The 14,765-nt window shown below is 36.1% G+C and overlaps 1 protein-coding gene across 1 annotated transcript; it reads left to right on the top strand.

Moving 5' to 3' along the window:
- Positions 1–1,705: 1,705 nt before the first annotated feature.
- Positions 1,706–14,765, top strand: glud1a (glutamate dehydrogenase 1a). The gene is made up of 13 exons (XM_039672699.2): positions 1,706–2,262; positions 4,747–4,827; positions 4,911–4,966; positions 5,811–5,874; positions 6,769–6,863; positions 8,460–8,639; positions 9,558–9,695; positions 10,458–10,595; positions 10,762–10,842; positions 11,944–12,067; positions 12,827–12,918; positions 13,029–13,091; positions 13,936–14,765. Exons 1-13 carry the CDS (start codon positions 1,860–1,862, stop codon positions 14,053–14,055), a joined length of 1,635 nt encoding a protein of 544 aa, XP_039528633.2. The 5' UTR covers positions 1,706–1,859; the 3' UTR covers positions 14,056–14,765.

The raw sequence follows: 14,765 nt of genomic DNA, 5'->3' as shown, positions 1-14,765 counted from the left end.
ACTGAACTGAATAAATATGAACTGATAAATATGAAATACTAACATTACTAAAACTAAAACTGAAATAAAAATAAATTACTAATACTGTGTTTGCCCCCCTTTCGCCTTCAGAACTTAAGGTGGACATTGACGCAATTTTCTTCTAGAAACAAACTTTGGTGTATTTTTTTCATGTTATCACCGCAAAGCTGCTTTGATATGTATTGTAAAAAGCGCTCTATAAATAAAGGTGACTTGACTTGACTTGCTAGAGTGCATTCCTTGGATCAGTTGTTTTCACTTAGCAAAAGAGGAAAAACAGAGCAGTTTAATAAGTGACTCTCCAGAACTTCACCAACCAGATGATGGGCGTAGGCACCATCTGAGCCAATAGCAGAGCCGTACTTCTTTTAAACTCCACGAAGATTTATTGCAGGCATAATTTTTTCGCCTGAGATGAGGGTATGGATGGGGTGGTATTAAGAAGAAAGAGGACTGTCTGAGAACAGACAGAATTTCATGCTTCAGCTGATTCAGACATATATTCAATGTGTAATGTTATTACTTTATTTTACTTGATTACCCCACCTGGCATTTAATTCATTAAATTAAATATTTTCTTGAAAAACCACCATTTTCTTCCAAAACCACGTTGTACATTAAATACAAAAAGAGTATTCATGGAGGCAAAGAAAAAATGTAATACAAAGTTTGTCACAAAAAAATAGAAATACCATTTAAAAAACAAAACAAAACAATAAGTACAGTAATCCACCTGCAGTGATCCTTTGAGTCTGAGGCAAAGGAGCAAATACATTGCAAATATGAGGCATGAAACTACAAAAAAAAACATGCACAACGGTCCTGCAAGAGCTGATCTCCAGAACAGGATATATTTCAGGAACAAATTACAGCTGACACAAAGAAGACATTACATAACACCCCATGTCACTGTAACCCCAGGTGAAATAAATGTGAAAGTACATCTGGTTTTGTCAAATTGTATTTGTAGTGACAATACAGACACAAATAATGTGCTTTTAGTGTCTTATTTGAGTCTTATCTGTTTGTGTGTAGATTGAGAGAGAGTGCACAGAACACAGGGTCATTGTCCTTGATTATCCTTCTATGCACGTGCCATTCCAACACAAAATATTGAATCTAATGAGAAAAATATTCTGAAAAAATCCTAATACTCGGTTTCCGATAGGAAACAAACACTATTTTGATTTATGAGACTGAAGATATGAAGCTACTCCATCATGGCCTGGAACAATTACTCTGACAGACACTAACTAGCCTAATCACTGTAAGCAGGACCTCGGTTGACCTCGGCTGTACAAGAAAAAGCCAGTTTGGATGAGCGAAAACAGAATAACTCTGTGCCCTCTTGATCCCTCTCGATTCTAACCTGTACTCTTCTAGATAATGTTTGAACACACACATATATATAATTATGGGGGGTGACATTATGAGTATAAATTCTTAAAGTTGGTGTTGTCAACATATCTTGCCTGAACAGTTGTGGACAGCAGCAACTTTAATACTTTTTCATATTTTTGTAATATTTTAACATATTTTTAAAATGCTTTTTCCCTAGGTTGGTTCCAATTCCAAACACTTTTTTCAAAGACTGTTTGCTTATGGCTCCTGCTCTCTGAGCGCCTCCCAGCTTGAGGTGGAGACCCACGGCACGCCTGTCTTCTGTTTAAAACTCGCAAACAGTATTCAAGCCGACACTTTATTTAGTGTAGTAGAAAAGGGAGGAGCCGAGGTGTCCGTTTAAACACCACGACCCACTCACTCTTTGACATTGTCTATCTTAGTTTTTCCTTTCCTTTATAGATATTGTTCATTCGTGTTTTACTTCAAACTAAGTCATGTATAGGTATCTGGGGGAGCTCGTCACACGCGCAGTCGCCAGCGGCTCGCTGGCCTCGGGATGCGTCGATTCCGCCCTGCCCGCTTCCGCGACTCTCATGCGGGTCCGCCGTTACAGCGAAGCCGTAGGAGAGAAAGACGATGACCCTAACTTCTTTAGGATGGTCGAGGGTTTCTTCGACCGCGGAGCTTCTATCGTGGAGGATAAACTCGTGCACGATCTCAAGACGAGAGAAACTCCCGAGCAAAAGAGGCACCGAGTACGAGGGATCCTCAAAATCATCAAGCCCTGCAACCACGTCCTGTCAGTGTCATTCCCCATCAAAAGAGACAACGGGGAGTGGGACGTGATTGAAGGCTACAGAGCTCAACACAGCCAGCACAGGACCCCGTGTAAAGGAGGTAACGTTAAAGTTTGAATTCACGAATTCGTTACACCGGGTCCGGTGGCGGTGATAATAGGACGCAGTCGCGTTCTCGAGAGCAAACATGCAAGCTCAAACACATGACTTACCTGTACACTCTACCATCTTTTGACGTTTTGTATTCTGATGACGTAGGTCTGAGTGTCTGCAAAACATATAATTACGAACTTCGTCTTTGTAATTTGACAGAGAGTGATAAATGATAGGCCTTGCTTTCATGAACGTGGAGAAAATCCTGCGTTGTGTTTGCGCAGCAGCGACACTATGCGACTATCGCGAATTTTGCATGCAAGCGTTTCTTGAAGCACCACACACACAAAAAAAGGTAACGTTAGATTGTTCTAATTTGAATTGGCAAAAGTAAGACTGACTTAACATGTGACTACGTTATGCAACTAGCCCCTGGTCTAGGTGTTCAATAGGCGGTCTAAGATGGTCACTAGCTGGTTTGTTGCAGAAAATGGCCAGGCTGTGCCCATCTTAGAACAGACAGAAACCATACCATGTTCCAAATCATAGTTTGACTGCCTTACTGGTAAAACCAGTTGGCGGTGTGTTTGTTTAGTTAGTTTGTTTCTGGTTTATGGTGACCAACCTAGACCAGCAAGGTTCCATGTTCAAAATACAGCTTAATAAATTCCTCAATACGCGTTGCATTTTATATTTTATAATATGTAGGCGAATGAACTTGGCCTATGTCTTGCATTTCTTCACCACTTTTGGTCTTCATTTGTAAAGTATTGCAGCAGGAATGCTGCCTGTCTGGTCCATGTGTTTATTTTACAAGGTAGCCTAGTCCTGCTTCTTAATCTTTATATATATATATATATATATATATATATATATATATATATATATATACATACACACACACACACACACACACATCATTTACATTACAGTTTTATCTTTGCAGCAATATTTGTTTGCTTTTTGGAAGTTGTGAATTCTTTCATTATCAGTGGAATTTGTTTGTGTAAGAGCTGTTTCTGTCAAGCTTGACCTTTCCTGGGGTTGTTTGTAAGACCATTACATTTTGCTTCGTCAGGACTGACTGCGCAATGCTTTATTAAGGAAGGGAGGTGGAAGACCCCAGCAGTTCAAACATTCAGCAGTTTCCCCTAATGGAAGCTTCATCCTATCAGCATTTTTAAACTATTTTCCCCTTTTTAAAACTGACATGCCATCACCTTAAACAGTAGAATGAACAAATAAAGGTAACTTGCATCCCCATTCCCCTCCCGTTTCCTTTTACCACCAATTTTAAGATGTCTAAAAAAAATGCACATAAGTTCGGCTGATTTGATCAAAACAGTTTTGGAAAACATCTTATGTTTGTTCGCTCTATTGAGTAGAATCAATGGGAGGTTAAGGTTTTACTGTGACTAAATTAATGGCGAGACTTTAAACTGTTGAGCCTGGTGCTTTAGTCAGTGGTTTTACCTTGAAGTATTGCACCAGGGTAACCAGACAAAATATTGTATGTTTTTGCAACTGTAGGTCAGGACGTCTCTGATTGAGGTAGACCTAATGTGTGAAAGCCTTCATAGTTCACATTGAAGAGGAGGTTTTTGGCTGTAATTTATCCTGTATTGCTTTCTACAATATTGGCTATATGTCGGGCATAAGGAAACTAGGTACAGTAAAGAATATGATCAGCAAATTTCGACTTTTATTTGGTAAAATAAGAAAGAAGATTTAGCAAATTGGTTATAATAGGTAAGAGAATACAGACTTTGGACCACTTGATCAGTAGAATTGCTCATTCCTCAGTATGCAGAGAAGTACTAACGCAGCTTGATAAAAAGCTGATCCTTTTTTTATAAGGTTAAAGTTTCCTTACTCTGTCACAAATAAACTCTGGAAAGATACTGTTTAAATATGTACCGATAACTTTATTTCATGTAATAGTAATTTGAAATGAATTGCTAGCTCATCATCCATGAAATCAAGAAATTTTCCAGTGCCATCCAAGCAGCCTTATAAAGATGATTGAAAACAGAGATGTTTGGGGTAGTTGCTTTGGCTTTATTCACACCCATTTTGGGCCCTGCCTAGATTTTCTTCCCTCATAGTTCAGTGGAGAGAGTGAGTCATCAAAGTGGTTGGTTTACTGCCTGTCCTGCTACACAAAATGTCCCTTCCCATTTTGCAAATGGCAGTTAAACTATTTGAATTTTCAGGCCTCCTACTCCAAACAGGACAATTCCCAGTTCATTAATGTCTACTAAAAGGTCCACTATTGCAGTGGGCAAATATGAAAAAAATCATAATAAAAATGAAAAACAATATGAAAGTGTTTTCGCCTGTGATTCCTTTAGTTAGACAATCTCCTGTCTTAGCATCATAAAACAAGTTAAAATGGGCTATAATGGTTGTTATTTATTTTTATCCTTGATTTGACATTATTTGCATAAGTCTATAGTCTGATGAGGACTCAACACTGCTTCTGTTTCTCCAGGTATCCGTTATAGCACAGAGGTGTCAGTCGACGAGGTGAAAGCCCTCGCCTCACTAATGACATACAAATGTGCAGTTGTAGGTAAGTTCTGTGCTTTAATTTGTTCGTGTAAATTAGTTTGGTTGTGGTTGTTAGTATGAACACATAAACTGTGCTCTCAACAGATGTGCCTTTTGGAGGAGCTAAAGCTGGAGTGAAAATTAACCCAAAGAATTACTCCGTGAGTGATTTCATATTTCCTGCAAAATTATGATTTCAGAAAATGGTTGAGAGTTAAATTAATTACACTCTAATTTGAAATATTCCTCAAAATGAATGGCTATATTTATATTATATATATTTTATTTTATTTTTTTGTTCTAGTGTCTTTCAAGAGCTAGAACATAATTTGCAGTGCAGTTGCATTAGCCTGTGATATTTATTATTTTAGATTTCTTGACTGACATTGAGAAATCCTACAGAGTTTAATGCCTGTGCTGTTAAGACACGGTTTGTGACAGTCCTTCGTTTGTTTGTATTTTATGCCGTATTTAGTTTAACTTTCAGATGAATGACTCCCAATCTACATCTGGAGCAATGAATACTTAAACGTTGTATGCATCATAAAATACCCAACAGACTTTTAATCTCTTTAAAAAAAACAAGATTTGATCAAGTGGTTTTCCTTAGATGTCTCAAGTCATTTTTGCTTAAAGACAAAGACCCAACTCTACACATACTTTCCATTAAACATATATAACTGTACTGTCCCACCTTTAATGCAAGTAGACAACATTTTTATGTAGTAAGCTCATTTAAGGACTTGTTTAGGGAGATTTAACCAGAAAAGGTTTTTAGAATTATTATCATTTGTTAATGTAAAACATTGTTTATAATATCAACCGTAGTGTTTTTCTTATTGTATTTATGCAACTCTTATATTTTTGTAACCCTGTTTTTGCCATGGAGATAGCCTAAAATGCTGAGATGACATTAAAAAGCTATATTAGTACTATAAATGTATACTTCCCTATTATCAAACACATTACAGTCACTGATGCTCCTAAATTTTGTTTCTTGCACAGGACACAGAACTGGAGAAGATCACACGAAGGTTTACCATTGAGTTGGCTAAAAAGGGCTTCATTGGTGAGTTTTAAGCAGGCACACACTGAATCTTCTCCCGAATTATACAAAAAGCTCAGCAAAATTTGGAATGCCATTCATGGGTTAAAATCTACACATCCCTCATTCCTTGTGCATGTTTATAAAATATATTTCCTAATATTATTATGTTTTGTCTATCCTTAAAAATGCTTCGTCTTCTGTTTAACACATTGTACCATTCATTTGGTAGAATTCCACAGAATTTCCCAAGTATCAGTGCTGAAAACGCAAAATAAGTCTGCAGATTATGTCAGGGCCTACTAGTTAACTTACGAGGCAGTGCTGCATATTATAAAAGAAAACTGTAATATTTTATTTAGAATGCATTTATAGTGAACAGTAGTTTATCGAGATTTGTTGTTCCTAAATGACATCTGATAAGCATATTTTATATTTGGATTAGAATGAGATGGAAACTCTTATTGCAGAATATTTGACACAATCACACTCATGAACAATAGTCGGGTAATAATCAGCATAGCACAGATTAGCAGTTAAGCGGCTATTGACCCCCCTTCTACATTGTTACGTAGATTTGAACTGTAACCTGAAAGACTATATATAAACTGCATTCATAATACATGTGTTTCAATAGCTTGTAATAGAGCCAATTGTCCTTTGGCGGGTTATTTTTTTGTGCTGGTGTCCCATATTGCTCTCTGGCGACACAATGTAGATTCTCTTAAAAACTGCTGTGACTGCACAGTTGCCATTATGTTTAAATGTCTAATAACTGAGGTTTTTATTCTTGGCGTTGAAGGGATATTTCACCCAAAAATTTCATTTTTGGGTGAACTATCCCTTTAAGTCTGTTGCTGAGCCATGGCCATGGGAAGGGAGGATTGGTAGCAAACTCATTTCTGTTTCCTGCATTAGGGCCTGGCATTGATGTCCCCGCCCCAGATATGAGCACAGGAGAAAGGGAAATGTCCTGGATTGCTGACACATATGCTAACACAATGGGCCATAATGTAAGTTGAAGTGTGTGACCAAATGTTTGTCTAATATGCAACTGGTTTGTTGAAGAAAAATCTATAAGAAAATATTGGGGTGTTTGGCATGCTGTGTTTTTAGTACAGATTTAAAAAAAAGGTTCTTCCTTAAAATACAGGGGGCATAAGTCACCCCTATGTTAAATTTTAAATTCAGATTTTTATTTTTAAAGGCCAGATCATGGATTTTATGGATCCAGAATATTATGCATCCTGATAAAGTTCCATTGGCCTTTGGAATTTAAATAACTGCATAATAACTGGCTAACTGAAATAAATCCATGCCAATCTCTAGGTATGGTGAAGGTTATGTGATGATGTGAGGCTATTTTAATTCCAAAGGCCAAGGGAACTTTATCGGGATGCATAGTGTCCTGGATCCATGAAATAACTGGCCTTTTAAAAATAAAAATCTGCCTTTCTCTATGGGAATGTAATATAAGGGTGTCCTGACTTATGTACCCTGAATTTTAAGGAAGAACGTTTATTTATTTTACGTTTTTTTTATATATTATTCATTCACAAAGTAAATTGGTGTCCTTAAAGGCTGGATTTTTCCTCAGTTTTTTAAGGCATTAAGATCAGTTTCCAATAGATGATTTTTTTTATTCCTCTTTTCAGTCAACTTTAGAATGGCTGTTTTCACTTATGCTAAACACTGTAGCTGACTGTAAACAAGAAGTTTAGACTGTCATAAAAATGGTTTGCTTATAGTTCACCCAAAAATGAAAATCGTTAACATTTACTCACCATCAAATTTTACCAAAGCTGCATGAGTTTCTTTCTGTTAGACACAAAAGAAGATGTTTTAAAGAATGTTGGAAACCAGACAGCTGATTGGCCCCATTGACTTCCATTGTATTTTTTTCCCACTATGGAAGTCAAATTTTAATTTTTTGGATGAACTATACCTTTAAATCATATGATTTACTGACTTAACTTACTTAAAATTTGTGGGCTACCCTACAAACACATCCTTCAGGAAATGCATATCTTGTTTTCCCTAAAAAACATATTTTATAGCATAATATTGTAGATAAATGCTGTAAGTGCGTGCATACAGGTATTTTTATTTATAATTTTATGCATACATTACCTTGATTTGGTGCATTGATTTCTATTGTACATTTTCACATATTGTAGTCATGTTGAAAAATATATTTGTAAGAACTAACAAACAGATTGTCGCTATATTGGGAACTCAGTCAGTGCCTAGATCTTACTCTCCCTGATAAAGAGCGTGGTGTTTATGAGACCAGGAGAACAAAGCATTCCTGTGTCTGACACTCTTTCATTACAGTCTGTCCCCCCATGGCAGTCATTTGCTTGGTCTTGGTAGCCGTGGCGTTCTGTTCTTTTTGCGAGCTGCCCGGCAGCTAGATACATGAAAGGACATGAGAGATATACTGAGACGTCAACAGATTGTTATTCTATATACTCATATCTCTCATGACGAGCTAACACCAAGATCTCATAGCTTTGTGCCTCATAAGTTTAGATTATTCCGTTTGAATGCAAACAAAATTCTTCTAATGATTACAAGGGCTATTTGTAATTATCATTCTTCTTTATCAGGATATCAATGCTTATGCCTGTGTTACCGGTAAGCCCATCAGCCAGGGTGGCATCCATGGTCGTATATCTGCCACTGGTCGTGGAGTCTTCCATGGCATCGAAAACTTTGTCAATGAGGCTGCTTACATGAGCCAGCTGGGCCTGAATCCTGGGTTTGGAGACAAGACGTTTGTCATTCAGGTTTGTGCATATCAGTAACACATGAAACACGCTTCAAGTTTATATTATGCTTTGATTTTCTTATTTTTATTCAAATGGTGTTTTTAGTCATATCAAATCAGTTAACTGAAGAATTGTTCTCTTTATTCATTGGATTGTCCAATTGCACTGGCTGCCTAAAACTTAAATATGTATTTAAATTTAACAGGGTGTGTTTTCTTTTCCAAAGACCGTAATATTACTCATTCTTCAGCATGAACTTGGTTTAACTCATTCATCTGCTACAAAATAAAATTCAAAATTCAAACAAAATTCGCTCACTCGTTTTCATTCACTTCTTCAAGTGAACTGTATTAGTGGACTAACGTTGGGCTTAATGAATGAGGGTTTAGGGGGCGATTTCTGATTCAGCCAACGTAATTTCCTTGTTATTTTCACCTGGGATGTTTCCATGACAACAAATAGCTGTTCTTAGGACAGAAATGTCTTATCTTAATAAAGTTTTTAGCGTTTTGTTAACTTTAACACATTTTGCATATTGTATATCCAAAGTTGTATGTCATAATAAATATGTCATATCTGTATGTTTTGTAAAAAATAAAAAAAGTAAAAAATAAAATTAAAAGTAGACATTGAGCAATAAGCATGTCCCGTCCGTGTTCGTCATTTATTGGTGTCCCCTGGAAACATTTCCATTATGGTCTGTGCTATTTGCAGCATGTTTCTGTATTTGGTTGTGTTGTGAGTATTTGGAGCACACATGTGTCCCAACTGATGAAGATGTTTTTTTAATTTGCGGGTGTACTTCTATTTGCATACGTTTACTTAAATTGCAGCGCATTGATGTTCTTGCACTAAATTCATCAGCATTACAGATTACCTTCAGCTCAGCTACCAGTATGAATATTATTTAATACAGTTTCCTAATTTCTGTGGTAGGGTTTTGGTAATGTGGGCCTGCACTCCATGCGTTATCTGCACCGTAACGGAGCAAAGTGTGTGGGTGTCGGAGAGCTGGACGGAAGCATCTGGAACCCTAACGGCATTGATCCCAAAGAGCTGGAAGACTATAAGCTGGTGAGTGTGAAGAGCTTACTTCCTTTTACAGCAGAGGCAGTACCTAGACCCACAAACTGGGGAGGCAGCATTAATGATTTTTATTGGTGTTTCCCTTGGTTAAAATTCATCGCGTTTCTGAGGAGGCGATATATCGCCTATATTACATATAGACCATTTCACAAGATGTAAACAAGACTGGTCCAGAAGCACTTGCTGTTTCAGTTTGTAACTGTTTTCTTTATTTCACATGTAAAGAAAACATCTTAAAGATGTTTGTTTAACTTTTTGATTCAGTTTTAAATGTTCTGTTGGTTGTATTTTATCCCAGCTTTTTTGTAGTGTTAAAAAACTGAAACAGGAAGTGCTTCTGGACCAGTTTTGTTTACATCTTGTGAAATGGTCTATACTATAGTTACATTCTGGTTGAACCGTAGTTGCAGTGTAAAAATATTCAGTGTAAGGCAGCCACCTTTTGGTCTTTTAGCTGTACTACAAGTGCAATTCTGTAATCTGAATGTGAAGAGTTCAGATGCAAAAGCCTCTAAATGCCATTTGAAATTTTCTTCTTTAATGATGATTTTTATCAAACTTGTATATTTAAGTTCAGTAATTTCACTTAAATAACAATTAATAGGTAATTATCATTGCCATTTAAGTAAAATTACTGAACTTAAAGTTTGATAAAAATCATCATTAAAGAAGAAATTTTCAAATGGCACTTAGAGGCTTTTGCATCTGAACTCTTCATGTATTAATATAATAAATGCTTTTGTTTTCCAGGCCAATGGCACAATTGTTGGATTCCCCAATGCCTCCCCATATGAAGGCAGCATCTTGGAAGCCGAGTGTCATATCCTGATACCTGCTGCAAGTGAAAAACAGCTTACAAAGAAAAACGCCAACAATATCAAAGCCAAGGTCAGAGGTCAATAGGGTCAAACAATAGTGCATTTAATGTATATGAGTTATTGATTGAGTTATGCTACTCCAGAGAAAATGAGTGCAATGAGAGAAAAATGTAAGGAAATATGAAAAAAATATGCAAGAAATATCTAAGGTTTCAAAATAACACTTATTTTCATAGATCATTGCTGAAGGAGCCAACGGTCCCACTACACCTGAGGCAGACAAGATATTCCTGGAGAGGAATATTATGGTGATCCCTGTACGTTTTCCAGTCCTAAATGCTTTTAACCCTTTGTAGATGTGTCCAATCACACGTCAGTCAAGGCTGGTCCCTGGAGCATACGATCACACCGGTGTGATTTAAACGTTCAGTGCATCATACAGACCATATAAATTGAAATGGTGTTTTATTTATATCAGATACACATTGTGTTGGTATTAGGTAACTGTAAAATTTACTCTATTCCTTTCCCACTTCACCAGCCACTTACCTTCATGTATTTTAGGAGAAGTAGATGAATTGATGTTATATATCCGAGAGATAAGATTCTCTGAATTACGGTGAAAACTAATATGGTGGCGCCCATCACTTGTTATAAATCAGCTAACATGATCATTATAAAGGTTCATAATAATAATAATAATAGTAATGCGTTCTAAAATAATGGTCACCTTAATGGATTCGTTCACTTCAGAATGAAAATTATGCCATCATTTACTCGCCCTCAAGTTGTTTCAAACGTCTATGAAGGTGATCTCGGAAATGACGGATGCCTAACGTCGGTAACCAAACAGTTGATGGACCCCATTTATTTTATAAATAATGGAAAACAAAACACTAAACATGGTTAAGGTATTTATCTGGAAAAAAAAATATTTTGCAAAATAGGTACAGATTTACTTTTACTATGCAAAAAAATGCATATCAAAAAGAGCATACACTGACTACGGCATAATCAGTTATTAATATTTGATTGGTTCTCGCTTGTTTTTGCATGTGTTCATAATTTCTTTGAATGAAAGCCTGGCCAAAAAGTAACATGATTAAATATCTTTAACAAAGTTAAAAAAAATAAAAAAAATTAAATTGAAGATAGGCCGGACATCAGTTTTGGCCACTACTGTATATTGGTGTTTAAAAAAAATATATTTTTTCTTTTTTCTTTTTTTTTTTCTTATTGATTGAAGTTTTATATGTATATTTCTATATGTATAAGTATTTATAAGTATTTAAATATGTATTTTATGTTTATTGTAATATTTTAATACTACTTTGATCTTGCCACGAAAACAGCATTTGATGCTAATATGCCACTAAAAATAAATAAATACATGTAAAAATATTCATATGCATAAATAGGACATGTACCTGAATGCTGGAGGTGTGACGGTCTCCTACTTTGAGTGGCTGAAGAACCTTAACCACGTCAGTTATGGCAGACTGACCTTCAAATACGAAAGGGACTCAAACTACCATCTCCTAAGTAAGTCAGAAATACTTTTCCTAGAAAATGTGATGTATAGTCATGCAGTAAAACAGCAATGATATTCATGGTCAACATAATGTGGTAAACGTACACTGCGTATGCTGATAGAAATCTTTCTATCCTTGAATGGTATAACTGTTTGCAAATCACTAACAGGTCTTACTGATAAGCAGTTAATTTAGTTCTCTGGAAGGGCTTGTTTTCCATTTTCTAATTGCTCTAAACTCTAGGTTATGTGCACTCGGCTAGAATAGGTCATGTGATTTTTTTTTTTGTTTTTTTTTTGTTCAATTTGTTTATTCTGGTTCCACAAGCAAATACAGTGATGCTGGTGCCCCCTTGAGAGGATATGGGCATGTATGCACATAAACACAAACACGTGTCCTGTCCAGCCTTTCATCTGACTGGCCTAAAATGACCTCCAATTTGCTGCTAGTCACATGATGCAGATAGATGGAACACGAGGCAGACAGAAACAGGAAGACACAGACGCATACTGTCAAAACAGCTAGTCCAAAAAATCCTCTATTTTCTCAAGCAAGTTCTTAACAGTTCTCACCGTCATGTGAAAAATCTGTTGAAAGGTGTGATTTTAGATTTTATCCTTTATAAAATATTTAATCCAAAGTCCATCACAGATTTGGACCCCAGAGAAGCTTGGAGGAAAAATAGCATGTGACCATTACTATCTTACATCCATCTGTCAGTTTGCTTATTCCTAATGAGGATCTAATCTAATCTAATGTATTTTGGCAGTGTCTGTCCAGGAGAGTCTGGAAAGGAAGTTTGGGAAACATGGTGGAGCCATACCTATTGTTCCCACATCGGAATTTCAAGACAGAATTGCTGTAAGAATAAAATAAAAGAATCTCATCACATAATTTGTCTCTCTTAACCATTTTAAAATAGACAATTTAGATATCAGACCTTTTATAAACTTGTTTTGCTCCTCTGCTAGGGAGCTTCTGAAAAGGATATTGTGCATTCTGGTTTGGCTTACACAATGGAGAGATCTGCCAGAGTAAGTATATATAATCTATTTAATTTATATATTATATAGAAATGGTCACACTTTAGATTAGGGTCCAATTCTCACTATGAACTATATATATAGAGAGAGAGAGAAAAAAATGAAAATGTATTCGTGTGGACAAGGCCCCTATCAGGTAAACAAACAGATAAATTTAATCTGTAAAAGGATTGACATTGAATCGATAGTTGAGTGGTTGTTAACATCCCTGATTATGGTTTTGTTAGATGGTATCCAACATTTCTGCATTAAAGTTAAATGTTGTAGTGCATCAATGCCCCTCCAGCACAATCCTTTCTGTCTTTTGATCATGAACAAACAGATACTCTTACCTGTTATCCACACCTAGCAACGGCTTTTGTGTTAGACTGGGATCTGGCAACTAGAGAACAGCATCTTGTTTTCCATTTGCTATTGTTGGTTTCTGAGCTCCAGCCTATTAAATGGATCCAGCCTATATCATCCTCCACACCAAATTTGCGATTTATTGAGAGCATTAGTTAGAGGATTTACTAAGCTAACAGCACAATACTCTGTAAATAGCACACACAGTAAAAATTGTTTATTAGACTGTTTAATAAAGCTATTCTTTTCCATATTAAGTCCATTTATAATCAACATTTTGATGATTTTTTTTCTTGGCTTCTTCATGAAGGATACATAAGATGCCTATTTGAAAAACATTCACTTTGAGAGTACATGTATGATGCTCGGGAGGCAACATACTAGTCTGTCTGTGTTTTGGATAGTTTGATGGAAGAAGTGCCTGCGTGATTTAAAATGCTGCTTCAGAAATGACCAGATTGTTTTCATAATTCATCTTTCATCCTTTTAGCAAATCATGCGCACAGCCAACAGGTATAACCTTGGGCTGGACCTGAGGACATCTGCCTACGTCAATGCCATTGAGAAAGTCTTCAAAGTCTACCACGATGCTGGCCTTACCTTTACATAGACGGTTGTATAATTCACCTGACTCTGTATACCTAAGTCTGCACAGACCTGAGTTATATCACTTAAGCCCACAGCTCCTCACGTTTACATTTTATACGTTCAAATGTATGTTATATCATTTATGCATGTGGTTATGGTTAGCAATAGGCAACTTTAGAAGCATCTATTCTTGTGTAGTTCATCATCTTTTCAAATATTCATGGCTTTTAGAAAAGCCTATAAGCCAAAGTCCCTTTAATTCATATCTCAGAGCATAGCTGGAATGCCTTGCCAGGAAACACCAAAAATGTAGAGCTACATTATTTCAAATCTTTGTCATTTTTTCCTCAGGCCTTGTGTTAATGAAGTAGATGTTAAAAAACATTAAGCTTTATGGCCGTACTACACGGGTCAATTTGGAAACGGATGCAGGATGAATCTCAGGCTTTTTGTATTTTATTAAAATATTGCACATAAATATCTGGTTTTGCTGCTCTTTGTAACAGTTTTCAGTGATAACCCAACGCCTTCCTTTATAAAATTAAAAAAAAAGTTATTGACCTTATTGGTAAATGTGTTTAATTTCTTAACAATATGCAAATGGTAGGGTATATATTCAGGAGCAAATGTTTATTTTCTTCATCTTAACATTTAGAATTGGCCTTTGAAAAATAAAGACTTTGTATTGCCTTTTTACAATTGTCTAAAATTAATAAAATATATAAGAAAATG

Source organism: Pimephales promelas, chromosome 11 (genome assembly GCF_988280905.1).
Source record: "Pimephales promelas chromosome 11, fPimPro1.hap1.1, whole genome shotgun sequence".
Lineage (NCBI taxonomy): Eukaryota > Metazoa > Chordata > Actinopteri > Cypriniformes > Leuciscidae > Pimephales > Pimephales promelas.
The sequence above is the reverse complement of the archived record's forward strand: the minus strand, read 5'-3'. Positions and strand labels throughout refer to the sequence as shown.